General features: G+C 43.0%; 1 protein-coding gene across 4 annotated transcripts in view; it reads right to left on the bottom strand.

Annotated features, from left to right (window-relative positions):
- Nucleotides 1-9,104, bottom strand: part of MUSK (muscle associated receptor tyrosine kinase) — a 63,127-nt gene extending 54,023 nt beyond the window's left edge. For all 4 annotated transcript variants that reach the window (XM_009902135.2, XM_054178277.1, XM_054178278.1 and 1 more), the window contains exons 1-3: nucleotides 9,026-9,104; nucleotides 4,750-4,876; nucleotides 1,207-1,358 (exon numbers count right to left, since the gene is read on the bottom strand). In XM_009902135.2, the coding sequence (XP_009900437.1) occupies nucleotides 1,207-1,358; nucleotides 4,750-4,876; nucleotides 9,026-9,104 (358 nt within the window). The remainder of the gene's footprint in view (nucleotides 1-1,206; nucleotides 1,359-4,749; nucleotides 4,877-9,025) is intronic.
- Nucleotides 9,105-14,837: the final 5,733 nt, after the last annotated feature.

The following is a 14,837-nucleotide window of genomic DNA, read 5'->3' as shown; positions in this document are numbered from 1 at the left end:
TCCAGACCTCTCAAGATTGCTATTAAGGATATCTGAACAGATTTGCTTGCTTTTGTCATTCTCAGGCATAAATCTGATTAGTGAAACCTTATGTTTAAAATTCACCAGAGATTTGTGCAGCATTGCTATGGAAGTCAAATCTATCAAATTGTGCTGCTTTCACAAAGTTTTGTAGAAAGGATGTTCTTTTCCAAACTGGTTAATTCTATTCTATTCCAGTCTAAAAATAAAAACATCAGTTTTTACCTTTTGCTGTTCAAGCTGTTCCTCTGATCCTAACACAAGGCAAATAATCACAACTGGATTTAGTTAAGATGTGATCCAATACACCATGCCTCTGCCCCAAGGGACTTGTCTTCATGTTTAGACTGGACAAAATTTTCACAGAAACAGTGGTCAGGCATCAGAATGGGCTGCCCAGAGAGTGGCTGAGTCATCAGCCCTGGATGTGTTTAAATGTCATTTGGATGTGGTGTTCGGGGATACAGTTTAGGGGTGAACCTTGTAGAGTAGGGTTATCAGTTGGACTTGGTGATCCTGAGGGTCTTTTCCAATCTGAATGTTTCTGTGATTTCTGGGATTTTAATGGTGGACAGGTGCTCTTTAATGCTTCTCAAAGGAGTTAAAGAGAAAAAAAAATTATCCACAATGTATTGGAAAGATTGGATGTTTAAATGGAAGTACTATTCATAACCACATACGACAGTACCAAAAAGCATATAAAACACACAAACCCACTGACCACCTTGGCCACAATACCCAAAACTGCACCCTCCCCCACCACCACCTCCGTACCCAGACCCAGAATAGCACAGTAAAAAATTAGCTCAGCCAAGGCTGGAGCCAGGCTGCAAACCTCCTCTGCACAACCAGAGGTAAGGTCCCATATATACAGGAGACCAGAGACGAAGGAAAAGAGCTGAACAAACAGAAATGTCCATTTTTACAGAGATGCAGGACTTATGGGAATGAAATAACAAAAGATTACATTTTCCAGTGCATCTCTGAACTTTCTAGTCCCTTATGGAGGTCCTCAGCTCTGCAGTTATTAAAGGCATCCAGCCTTAAACCAACAGCAGGTCTGCACCAAGCCTCACAGAAACATGTCTGCCCTGAACATGAACCCCAGGAGCCATACTTGTGGGTCTGCTCAGGCTCTCAATTGCACACTTTGTGGTGTTGGGAGGAAGTTGTGTTCCCACTTACGCATTTTCACTTGGAGAGCCCCGCAGCTCTGTGCAGCCACTCCAACACCGTTATCCGCTGTGCAGCAGTACACCCCATCATCACTGTCTTCCACGCTCAGAATGGTCAGGAGCTGCCCGTTCCTCTGTATGCTGTACCGAGTGTCAAACAGCCTGCAGGACACAGAACAGATTGTCAGGGGCAGAGGGGAGGCCAGGGTTGGAGAGAGGGAATTGCATTGGTGCCTGCAGATTGCTGACAGCAATGCAAATGGCAATATGTTTTATTTTTTTAATTTCAACCTACAAAACCAAGGGAAGACTCTAAAAATGCTGAACTGGGCCTTGAGGCTTGGTTTGGTCACCACTAGCTGACTGGCATGAGCATAAAAGATCTCATCCAGGTGGGCTGCATTTTAGTTATAAGCACTCAGTTGAAGGGAAGGAATGCCTGTATAGGAACTTGAGATGGGTGGGTTTTTTTAAATAATACTTCTTCAGATTTGAAAAAACAACAACTACAGCAACCACCAAACACACACACACACACAATCCAAACAAAAATACCTTTTCTTTTTTTCATTTTTCTTTGTTACTAAACAGATAACATTTGGAAAGGTTTTTACTGTTGTGGGAAAAACAACAACAAAAAACAAAACCAACAATAACAACAACAAAACCCCACAAAACTCAAATATTTTTGCTTCTGCATCCAGGAGTGGTTTTCTCTATCTTTTTCAACTATGAAAGTGTTGTTTGTTGGTTGTTTTTTTTTTTTCTTTTTTTTATGGAGGGAAAAAAAAAAAAAAAACCAACAAACCCAACCCAAATCAACAAACAAGCAAAGAAATGTGTTGAAGAAGAGACGCCATCTAAAGATTAGATGATGCACAGATAGCTATAGTTTAATGAAAATAGGCTTTAACCTGGAGACTTTAGAAAAGTCAAGAAAAAACCTGAAGTTGAAGCAACAAATGTAAGGGATATTGTAAGAAGATGTGCAGAGCGAAAGCCAGGTTGTATATGTGAATGTGGAATGTGCAGGAGTGTGTGTGTGTGTGTGTGCAAGTGTGCAAGTGTGCAAGTGTGCAAGAGTAAGGGAGAGACGGGAAAAAAAGGTAGTGAAAAAGCAGAGAATTGATTTCTGATTTTCATTGTAAGGCTGGAAAAGTATAGTAAAACTTCAGTGGAACAACATTTTCATAACATTTCATAAATTCCTCCATGCTTGATTTTCACACACTTACTGGTGCTTTTTGGAGGTACTTTCACACATTTGGCCTTAGATTCTGTTGAATGATGACCTGAACTGTCTCCCAAGCTATCACAAATACCTGATGCCTAACTATGTTCTGGTTTTTCTTTTACCATTACAAATCTTACAGCAGTCACTAAGTAATTTGACTGTGCCATTTATAGTGTTGCAGGCACATATTTCCTTTCAACAGCCTCTTGCCTTTCAGGCTTGTTTCTCTCTCATCTTTTTCACCCTAGAAAGAAAGAACACAATGAACTCATCCATCATGTAAAAGATATGAAGGCTCCATTCCTTTCCTACCCTGAGGAAGGCTCATCCCGGTAAGTCCTGTCCTGGGAGATAGGGCTCATAACCATTTCACCCAGCACAGGACACCTGCCAGTCTACTTCACAAGCTTTGATGTCAAAAGGAAAGCAGCTTCCAGAAGCTACTGATGACAAGAGACTCTGTCCTGGCACTATTCCCACTGGAGCTGAATGTTTACATATTATTTTGTTCTGAAAGTTAGCTTAGATGACTGTTTAGGGTGCTGGGATCTTGGTGAGAGAACAAAATGTTGCAAATAAATTAACTGATATTTATTGCTTGCAATAACTAGCCTTTTCAAGCTTGATACATGCTCATACAGAGGCATATAAATGTATTTATATGTTCTTTTCAGGACAAACAAAAAAAAAGTTCACTGATTTGATTTTTTCACATTGTGCAAATACTTCCATCACGTTCTTGGAAATTTACAGAAATGTTTTCAGCTTATCTGTTTTCCAAGTTTGAGCCTTTGTATCCAGCTGCATTGATTATTAACACTAACACGAATTTTGGCAAAGTGAAATAGTTGCTGATGTTAATATTACTTCAGGAGAGCCAGTAAAGGTGAAAAAACAACCCACCTGAGCTCTCTGGCTTCAACAGCAGAGCTTTTTGATTGGTACTTTTCTTTTTGGTCAATGTGAAAAAGACGCTGTGTCTCAAAGGCAAAGGGATGGGTTTCAGAAAGTTGTTTTGGGCCTCTGGAAGTGGGAATTGGGTTGAGAAGCTATTTGATTTTCATATGGTCTTCAAACAGACTGAAATTTCAAAGACTGTGAAGACAGGAAGGCATGTAGTCTTCATGGTCTTGCATGAACAGCTTCCTCTGACAGGTTTGACTTTCAGGCATGGGGATTGATGGGGAAGGAGTTAGGAGAAAGGTGACCTAATTTGGAAATAACATCCACGGAAATTCCCACTTCCATCCTGCAACCAGGCTGGGGTCAGAGTGTCCGGACTGGAGTTTGTTGCAGGCAATGAAGAAAAGATTTCTGAAGGTCAGTGTGCAGTGTTCTGTTTTCCTGCTGCTCTAAAATGGTCTTCCTAGCATTAAGAGCTTCTGCTGTTGCCAGCTTATTTGAAATCTTCTGAACCAATGGCTCAAGGGCTCTTGGGAAGCTTGACCCCAATAGCAGGAACTGTGCTTCAGTAATCATCTGCCTAATATGGACATCTCTTGTGGGGACCAGGCCTAAACTGTGTTACAGAGATTTTTTTTCTGTAATTTTCCCTTACACATAGCGTCAGTAACCACGATCTGGAATGAGAAACTGATGTGAAGTCACATGGTAGATGTAACGAGATTTCAGAGCTGGAAGATCAACTACAGTTTACTTTGCAGTAACCTGTCTGCAGCAACACAGTTAAAGTAATAGGAGACGCTTCTATAACACATTTCCAGGGCTGCCTTCTTCAGGAGCACCATGATGCCAGGTGGTTAATGAATGACAGTGTATAACAATGAGCAGTCAGTTTCATACAGTGAGATTCAGAAGCAGTTGCTAACAAGAATGACATGATACGTGGCACTTGGTGCCATGGTTTAGTCATGAGGTCTGTGGTGACAGTTTGGATTTGATGATCTTTGAGGTCTCTTCCAACCTTGGTGATTCTGTGATACGACCTCTTCCATATAAAGTTGCAGACACTTGGGCAATAAGCCTAGCAATGCTCCTTTTAAATATTAGACAGCATCCTCCTTGTTTTGTAAATGCATAACCAAGGAACAGAGAAGTTTGAATTGTCTGAAGCTAGAGTGCAAACTCCCTAAATCGCTTGCAGCAGACACCAACAGTATCCAAGCTCAAGTGTGTGAACTTGCAAAAGCACCCCTCTGGTGTTTCTATCACTCCCTGAGGAACAGATTCCTATACATTTACAGACACTCACCTTCTTCCCTTTCACATACCCATTTTCGTATTTTCAAATCTCTCTCTTATCATGAAGGAAAGCACAGAGAGCTTTGGCAAAGGATGCTGGAGACAGCTGCACCCTACCTGATGGGAATGCTATTACGTGTCCATGTAATCTCTGGCTCAGGGAACGACTCCACTACACAGACAAACTTGGCGACATCCTCTACCAGCGCATCCACAGTTTCCAGGGGTGTGCTGATTAAGGGAGCTGCATGAAGGAAGAGAAAATGAGAAAACCTCCTAGTGTCTCCATACCTCTCTGGGGAAGGCATTCATATCCCTGCAGGGTCATTCCATGGCTTTTTGCCCACCACACCCTCTATGTGTTTGCTGTAACACAGGTACCTCCACACATCCATCTGCAGCCTTCTGTTGTTTGCTGCAGATTTTGTATTTTCCCTTGTGCTCTCTTAATAGGGTGCAGAACATAAGCATGGGGTAGCATCAACAAGCCCAGTGCATCCTTTGTTTCTAATGCTCCTCTTTCTCAAGATGCATAGCACCGGGTGGAATTCTGAGTGGACACAGGTGAGGCTGTCCCACAGCTACAGCAGTGGCACTGCATGGCATGGAGGAACAGCACACAAATTAAAACCAAGTTGATATGCCTCTGGAGTGGTCACAGTGCCTCCTTATTTATGCCTAATGCATGAGATTTGGGGTTCTTTCTCATTAATACAGGCATTTGTTCCACCCAGCTGTTTTTTCTTTTTTGTTTGTTTGGTTTGGTTTGGTTTGGTTTTTTTTTAATTAATAACCTGTTATATACCACTATATTTTCAAAGCCAGGTTCATAAAGTCTCATCAAGTCTTTCAGATTTATGACATGACTACTCTCTTTTTCTCACGTTTTCTAACCCAGCAGCGCCAGGGTTAGAAGGCTCCTATCTGTGTCTGATGCTTATTATCACAGACCTGTCATCATACATTATTTGAATGTATCTTTAGAAACATTTCCTGTCACCCTTGCAAAAGACTTGAAGCATGGCAGGAAGGGATCAAAGGATATGCCTTGCTGAATTGCTTTCCTTGAGCATGTCATGCATTGAAGCCATTGACTCCAAAGATGCTTGGATGACTTTTAATCTATGGGAGGGACACACATCCAATATTTGTTGGACTGAATTTTGTGGACAGGTGTGCTGAGATTAGCTAGGTTCATACCATCTTCCTGAAATACCACCTTATAAATGCATGGTGGATGCAAAAACTTCCTGTTCCTCAAGTGGAGCAGTGTCTGCCACGCTGTGTGTCATTTCACAGGAAAATTCTGCCAACACTGTATCTTCTGGCCCTTCTCAGTACAATGAGATTTGAAATCAAGCAAAAATAACCCTCCATCACATTTTTCCCCTCTCTTCTAAAAAACACACAATGCTCCAGTTTGTGTGACTGAGAACAATAGAAAACCTTTACTTAGTGCTTTTTAAATCCACATGGGAATAAACGTAAGAATATCATTGATGTTCAGCTGGAATGAAGATAGAGCAGGAAAAGATCAGCTTCCACTACCGGTTTTATGTAAAAGTCCCAATGCTTTTGATATGTCACTGAAATTAATCTGCCTTAATATTACTTTGAAATTATATGATTTCAGATTCCATAGTTAGTAATGACTACATTTACATAAAATTTTTAAAACTACAGCTTAGGTAGCACTAAAAATTATAATTAACTAAACGTGTCAGATTCCTAGTTTTAAGATCATTGCTGCAGATCGTATCTGGCTTCTATTTATTGGGTCATTTTGGGCCACACTAGATAGCGCTTGTCAGAGGAATCCCATGCCAGTGAAACCAAATGGAGGATTTTCATAAAGTCTAAATTTTCCTGCTACTGGAGGTTGTCTTAGGAGAATAACCTCCACTAATGGCTATTCTGTCTGCTTCAAAGGGGATGCTGCTACTTCATGATGGGTTTTAATGGGTTTTGATGGCATTACGCCTGGATGAAATTGAGTTTTATAATCTAAATTTATATGCAGTATGTTTTTATCACTGTTGTCCACATGTCTTAATCTCTGGGAGGATGCTTTTTCAACCCTGAGAAATGTAGATTTTTTACAGTAACTAAAACTCAAAGCAATCAGTTTTATAACTGTGTTGTCATGGTAAGCATGGTCATTCCTGCAAAAGAATAGTTAGATTTGTACCTGAAGACAGTATGCATAACCATAGTATTTTACTCTTTGGGTAACTTTTTTTTTATATGTCATTTTTTTAATGTATTAAACAAATGCTCTAGCTGGATAAACTTTTTCTATATGTCATTTTTATGTCTTAAACAAATGGTCTAGCAACTTTTGTGATCTCCCTTTAATTCAGTGGACGACAGAATTATCCTTAGCGATATTGCCTACACCGAGTTTGATCCAGTGTCTCCTGAAAGCCAACACACAGCTCCTAGGGCAGAATCAAGCCCCATTCTCACAGAAAATGGTATAAGCAGAAAGGGAACTGTTTTTACAGTTACCTCCCCAAATTCCATATCCTTCAAGAGTAACTGTGACATAGATATGTCATTTTCTCATACGCTCTCATTCACATTTCTGATAGAACATCCAAATCTTAGGCCACCAGAGAGGTGAATCCAGTGATCCTATAGTGATTGTGTGGGGGCAGAGGACACAAGGCTGGAGGGCACACAGTGTGTCAGCAGGGGACAGCAAGCAGTGGAGTGTGCCGCCATTTTGTCGTGAGGTGGCAAGGGAGCCCCAAAATGGTGGAGGTGCTGCCTGCTTCTAAAGGCCACCCAAAAAAGCTCTGGTGTTGGTGCCAGCCTGTGTGTTCTCAGGGAAAAGATCACAACCTATGATGCCCTCATTACCAGACTTTAACATGGGAAAATAAAATTCAAACACTGTGTGGACATATCCGTCAGTGTACAGGAATGACCCCAGACCTTTTCCTGCACATCCACTGGGGTGCCTTGTTATTTTTGAGGTAGCCCTGTGGCTTTAAATAACACTGAAAATTAATTAACATATAATCTGTAAAGCCACACAGGTGCCATTTTTACAGATGCCAGCTATAGTTTCCCTAGATAGCAAAATGCCCCAAGGCCAGTCATGGGACCCATGAGAAAGCCAAATCCCCTTCTATCTCCTGCCCATTGTTTGGCTTTAGTTTTGGATTCACACTCTCAAAAGAAGATAAACCAGGCAAACAAAACAAAGTGGAAAGCAGAGCCAGCCTTCCTGCAGCATTGTAGATGCCTGGAAATACTGCAGTTCCTCTGGACAAAAACTACTAATCATGTTTCCACCTAATTCTGCAAAACCTCTCTTTCAGCCACCCATGATGGTTCGGGAAAGGGTGTGAACCTCTTCACTGCACTATGCCACCCCAAAACCAACCAAACAGACAAACAAACAAAACCCAGTCCAATCAATCCCTTTCTTCTTTGTTTTTCTCATATCTCCAATCCTGTTTTACTTCATCTTGCAAAAAATCTGGAGTTGACCGTATTACTCTAATGCCTTAGATGAAAAATACCAGTTTTATTTCAGAAGGCTTTTAGAATGAAGAGACTTTTTTCTTCCTCATTTAGAGGCCAAACTGACTAACAATTGTAAGAGCACAGCCCTGCAAGTGCAACAATGTTGGCCTAACAGATTAATACTGGCATGCTTGAGGGTTTTTGTTTTGGTTTGGTTTCTTGAAGCTGCAATGTTTCTGGTATGCTTCAAATGGCTCCTGAAAAATCACCATGCAGCAAAACCTTTTGTCTATAAGGTTGCCAGATGGTATGCCTAGAGACCACTGTTGCAATTTGTAAATTAAAGGCTTTTTAAAACAGATATTTTTTCAATTTTTGTGTTGGCTCTAAGTATGTATATGTATGCCTCTGTGCATGCGTGCATACAAAAGGGAAAGAAGGTATAAACGGGGTTTTGTTATATGCATCAAAACCCATGCATATTTATATACATACACTGGGTGAAGACATTATAGCCATTTACTTCTTCTTTGAGCTATATTTGTCTGTAAGCATATACAGGCATGCAGATGATCACAAATTCTGGTAGCAACAATGAGTGCTACCAGCCATTAAAGCCTGTAAGCTTCCTTAGACGTGAGAAATGTTCATCACATGCAGGCTGAGCCCAAAGTTCTCCTCTGCCCATTACAACTATGTACTCTTCTAGCAAAGAAACTTCAGACACAAATATGAGATTATTTTCATTGCTATCCTTATAAAAGCAGTGAAGTGACCACCAAAAGCAGGACATTTTTGTCCTTTTCAGTAATGCTGCTGAACCACCCATCCCACCATTACCAGAGACACCTTCCTCTTCTCAAAATCTCCTCCAGCAAGCAGTAGAAGCAGAGCAGGGCAAGAGCCCCTCCAAGCAAACCTTTTGGGACCGTCTCAGCCAAGCTGAAGGCTGCCAGGGCGAGGATGTGCAGCAGGGGCACATTCAGCAGGTCATTCATGTTTGATCCAGAGGCATCCGGCTCCTTCAGGCAAGGCGGGCGGCGCTCCTGTCCGGCTGCATTTTGGACGGCGGTGCGCGAGGAGAGCTCCTCTGCTAATGACAGAGTGGGGTCTGTGGGATCTAAGTATAATCAGGAATTCTCCCACCCGGCAGCGCTGACGGACGTGGCCAGCTGGTGCGTATCCACTTCGGTCTGTGTGAAAGTGTGGGGCTCATGAAACAAGAGAAAGCAAATCCCCTCTGGATTCCTTCTAAGCAAACAGAGAGGAGTACAATGGGCAAATGCATTTCCAGGGCACTACCCGATGCCAGTGCTGCAAAGTCACCAGGCCTCTGCTTCAGTACCATGCGGAAAAATGCTTGCCACTGGATTTTTCTTCAACTTAGTTCCCCTCTTTTGCACTTTTTCTCCCTTTTCTTTCTCACACACATTCTCCCTCTGTCTTGTTATAACCTTTCATTATTTGCTGCAGTATGCCACCTGTTGTGCTGCTGGTAACATGTCTTTTCTTAACACATGTATTTGCTGGAGGAGGTGAGGTTGGCATTGGGGGCTGAAAGTGCCCTTCTTTGCCAAGGAAGTTGTCACTGAGACCTGCTATAGCACTCTGGAAATGCAGAGACTTATCTTGGAAATAGACTCTCAAAAAAGTGCTTATCCACATGGGAATGACATTATTACACTGGGAGAAAAGGAGCATTTCATTTCAACATGAGCAACAGCATAAGGGATTTGGGTACATTGCTGCAGGGAAATGTGATTGTTGGATATTGACATTAGTAATGTCTTAGACATATCTCATCATTCACTAGGTCTCTGCCTAAAGAGCAAGACTGAAAATCAGAGCTTGCTTCCTAGCTTTAGAGGAACATCAGCCTTGAGGCAATCTCCTGGCTAACTTAGTCTTGCCCCATCCTAGCACAGCAGTTTCTGTGACATCATCTTTTTCAAAAATGTCAAGTGATTTGTACTCCCTGTTTTTCTGGAGTAAATATTTATATGAAGAGCACTTGCAATCAGTCTTACCACTGCGGAAAAGCTGATGTGGGGGTCATGTCTGCGTGAGCAGAAGAGAAAAAGAATAATCATCACAGTGGGGAGAATCTAGTTGACGACAATGCTTTAGGAACATGACTCCAGAGGCTTTTCTTTATGTTATCAGGAGACCGAATGTAAGCTTTGCACTAAAAGGTGTGGTTGGAAGAAAGGGAATGTGTAGTCATAACATATCACAGTAAAAGGTAATCAGATCTCTGGAATTTCCTTTATTTGCTGAACCTCTCGGTTTCAACTGCTTAACAGTCATTTGTGGAATGAACATACATAGCTCTGAGGAGCAAAGGGAGTAATATTTGCCAGAGCTATGTGTGTGTGAATCCCAAAGGTTTTACATGGCACGATAATGGCAATGTTACTTTGGGGACATGTAATGATTAGGAGTATAGATCCCTGGTGGTCCTCAGAAGATGAATAAAGACAGAAGCACTAAACATTTGTTGAAAGTCTTCCAGGAATTCTGGAGCTAGCAACTGCAGCAAAGCAAAACAACAAGACAACAAGACAACAATAATCCTACCAGAGAGCAGAGATGTCCTGACTTATGGCTGAACTTTCAAATTTTTCTTATGTTTTGTTTAAGTCCAATAACATCTGAGAGAGCTGGCAGATGAGCTGGCCAAGCCACTCTCCATCATTTTTCATCAGTCCTGGCTCACTGGAGAGGTGCCAGAAGACTGGAAGCTGGCCAGCGTGGTGCCCATCCACAAGAAGGGCCGGTTGGATGAGCCAGGGAATTATAGTCCTGTCAGCCTGACCTCAGTGCCAGGCAAGACTATGGAACAGGTCATCTTGAGTGCAATCACACAGCACTTAGAGGATGGCCAAGGGATCAGGCCCAGCCAGCATGGATTTAAGAAGGGCAGGTCCTGTATGACCAACCTGATCTCCTTCTATGATCAGGTTACCCACCTGGTGGATGTGGGGCAGGCTGTGGATGTAATCTACCTGGACCTCAGCAAGGCCTTTGACACCGTCCCCCACAGCAAACTCCTGGCCAAGCTGTCAGCCCATGGCTTGGACAGCAACACTCTGTGCTGGGTTAGGGACTGACTGGAGGGCCGAGCCCAGAGAGTGGTGGTGAATGGTGCCACATCCAGCTGGCGGCCAGTCAGCAGTGGTGTGCCCCAGGGATCAGTGCTGGGCCCCATGCTCTTTAACAGCTTTATTGATGATCTGGATGAGGGCATCCAGTCCATCATCAGTAAGTTTGCAGATGACACCAAGCCGGGGGCAGGAGTTGATTTGTTAGAGGGTAGAAAGACTCTCCAGAGGGATCTTGACTGGCTGGACAGATGGGCAGAATCCAAGGGCATGAGACTGAACACATCCAAGTGCCGGGTTCTGCACATTGGCCACAACAACCCCATGCAGTGCTACAGGCTGGGGCCAGAGTGGCTGGAGAGCAGCCTGGTTGACAGGGACCTGGGGGTGTTGGTCGATGGTAGGCTGCACATGAGCCTGCAGTGTGCCCAGGCAGCCAAGAGGGCCAATGGCATCCTGGCGTGCATCAAGAACAGTGTGGCCAGCAGGAGCAAGGAGGTCATTGTGCCCCTGTACACTGCACTGGTTAGGCCGCACCTCGAGTACTGTGTCCAGTTCTGGGCTCCTCAGTTTAGGAAGGATGTTGACTTGCTGGAACGAGTCCAGAGAAGAGCAACAAAGTTGGTGAGGGGTTTGGAACACAAGCCCTATGAGGAGAGGCTGAGGGAGCTGGGGTTGCTTAGCCTGGAGAGGAGGAGACTCAGGGGTGACCTTATTGCTCTCTACAACTACCTTAAGGGAGGTTGTAGACAGACGGATGTTGGTCTCTTCTCCCAGGCAACCAGCACCAGAACAAGAGGACACAGTCTCAGGCTGCACCAGGGGAGGTTTAGGCTGGAGGTTAGGAGGAAGTTCTACACAGAGAGAGTGATTGCCCATTGGAATGGGCTGCCCAGGGAGGTGGTGGAGTCGCCATCACTGGAGGTGTTCGGGAGGAGACTTGATGGGGTGCTTAGTTGCCTGGTTTAGTTGATTAGGTGGTGTTGTATGATAGGTTGGACACGATGATCTTGAGGGTCTCTTCCAACCTGGTCTATTCTATTCTATTCTATTCTATCCAATTAATCTGCTTCATAGATATGCAACTTGGTCATTTAGGATAATACAGTCTCCGTGGAGGAACTTGAGCAAAGACCTCTGAATATCTGGGGTCCTGTTCAGGCTATATTACATCTGCACCATTCTGTACAAGTCCAAAAATCCATCTATCCCTTTTACAGTATTTAGAAGTGATACTGACAGGAATGGCCTTTAAATGTCAGCAATGTATTTTATTTTCATTTTCAGGATTGCCAAACTACTCCGAACCTCTCTCTTCCTCTGCTTTATGAATTTTTATTAAGGACCAGACTGAGCTACACTGTTTTAAACTGAAAGGATGTAAATTTACATTATAAATGGGAGTAAAGAAAATACATATTCACTGGATGGATTATTTTGTTCTCCAGCTAGATATGAGGATATGCTGAGGCAACTGGAATTGTCCAGCTTAGAGAAGAGAAGACTCTGGGGAGACCTTTTAGCTGCCTTCCAATACCTGAAGGAACCCTACAGGAAGGCTGGAGAGTGACTATTCATAAGGGAGTCTAGCACTAGATCAAGAGAGAATGGTTTTAAGCTGAGGGAGAGTAGGTTTGGACTGGATCTTAGGATGATGTTCTTCAGTAGAAGGGTGGTATGACTCTGGAATAGGCTGCCCCAGGAGGTTATAGGCACCTCCTCTCTGGAGGTGTTCAAGGCCAGGTTGGATAAGGCCTTTAAGCAGCTGAGTCTAGCTGAGAGGCATCCCTGCCCATGGCAAAGAGCTTGGAGTAGATGATCTCTAAAGGTCCTTTCCAACCTAAGCCAGTCTATGGCTCTGAGATGTGCCATACAGCGAATAAAAATCTATAAGAGAAGCTGGTGATCATCTGTGTCCATCATGGAAAGATGTTTCTGTGTAGAGTGAAATCAGTGGCAATTAAATACCTATGATAGAACAAATTTTCTTCGATTTCAAGCATTTTCCAGGCTTACCTTATAAAAATAAAATACTCTCTTAATTTTTTGCTCACAGTATTTCTGAGTTTCCCCAATTGTTGGTCTTTGGCTTTTTTTTTTTTTTTGGCTTTTTTTTTTTCTCTCTAACAAAGCTGAGATGCATACAGTTTACAGCTAGTTGTTATTTACAGCTGTTGTTATTTGTAGTCATGTCCCAAAGCCAAGGCCTCTGTTGAGATGAGGTCCCAGCAGCCTACACAATTAATAACGAGAAGCAATCCCCAGCTTTCAGGCATTGCATGCAAAGCTTTGTTCCCACAAAGATATGTGCACCAGCTTAGCTCTCAACGTTGCAAACACCCACACAGAAGTAAGTTCATGAAGTTCACTGCACAAAGGTAAAGTGTGGAGGAACACTCATTCACCTAGCTACCATTTTTTCCCTTTGAACATTGTTTTCAGAGAGTGACTTTTGATAAATGCAGTGTTTTTAAATAAATGCATAAATACAAAGAAAGAATTTTTGAGAGCTGGCTGAATAGTTCAGATAACTGTCTTCCAGTTAATTAATTACTTGGCATCTTTCCACCATGATGAGGAAAAATGTACTTTTCACTATTTGCGGGGCAGGACCATGCTGGACCTTATCACTGCAGTCTCTCCTTCCATGTCCTTTGCTGGAGTCTAACAGCTTTATATGCTAATACAACATGAATTGATCATTGGATACTTTTAGAACTATCTTTTGCCCCACACCTGGGATATCTTCTTCCTTGGTAGTCCCAGATGTTCATCCAAGCAGACAGGCTAGGGCAGGTATTTCCAACAGAAAGCGTCCACCCAGGGAACAAACTCCTTCTACAGAGGGACCCACTGAAGATGCTTTGGCAGTGGCCCCAGTCATCCAGCATCTGGTGACTAGAAATATCCAAGTCAGCATTATCCCAGCCTGCCCAGTGTCCCTTTTAACACAATGTCAAGGAAGTCAATGTTGGCAAACCTCCTGAGTAAATATAGGACCACTGGCAGCCTTGCTGCTGCTGGTCCTACAGCCACTCTCTCAAATGTCACACAGATAACCTAGTCCCTGCAGCATTTGACCACGTCTAACACCTTAAATGACAAGCCAGGCTATTTTCACTTGATTTTCAGCAGAAACAAGAATCCTTAAAAATGACTAGTCCTAGTGTTGAGCTCAATTCATGTATTTAACAACTGAGCCAGAAAAAGAGAGAGCCCTAACCTGCTGAGCTAACAGATGAGTACAAACACAAAGGACAAGCGGTCTTCAAATCTCAAGCTTTCATGTCACAGATCCAAATCCCTTCCAGTCTTCACAGAGCCCTGAAGGACATGTACTGTATGCTCTTTCCCTGAGATGCAGGCATGCAAATGTCTCTGCATGCAATAACCCTGTTCCTGTTGTGCCCTTGCTGCTTCCCTCCTCAGAGTTTCTGGCCTCTCAGATACAGGTATTCTCACAGAATATTTGACAGTGAAAAATCATTGGACCACCTGGGCCTGCATGTGTGCCTTCCCACACAGAAATTAATCAAAGGTATATTGCCATATGTTAATAGGCACACCAGTCCTCCCAGTTCATGCTGCTCACATTAATTTAAATGTAGCACACACTGCTGGGTGTGAGGC

This window comes from Dryobates pubescens, chromosome Z, assembly GCF_014839835.1.
Source record: "Dryobates pubescens isolate bDryPub1 chromosome Z, bDryPub1.pri, whole genome shotgun sequence".
Classification (NCBI taxonomy): domain Eukaryota; kingdom Metazoa; phylum Chordata; class Aves; order Piciformes; family Picidae; genus Dryobates; species Dryobates pubescens.
The sequence above is the reverse complement of the archived record's forward strand: the minus strand, read 5'-3'. Positions and strand labels throughout refer to the sequence as shown.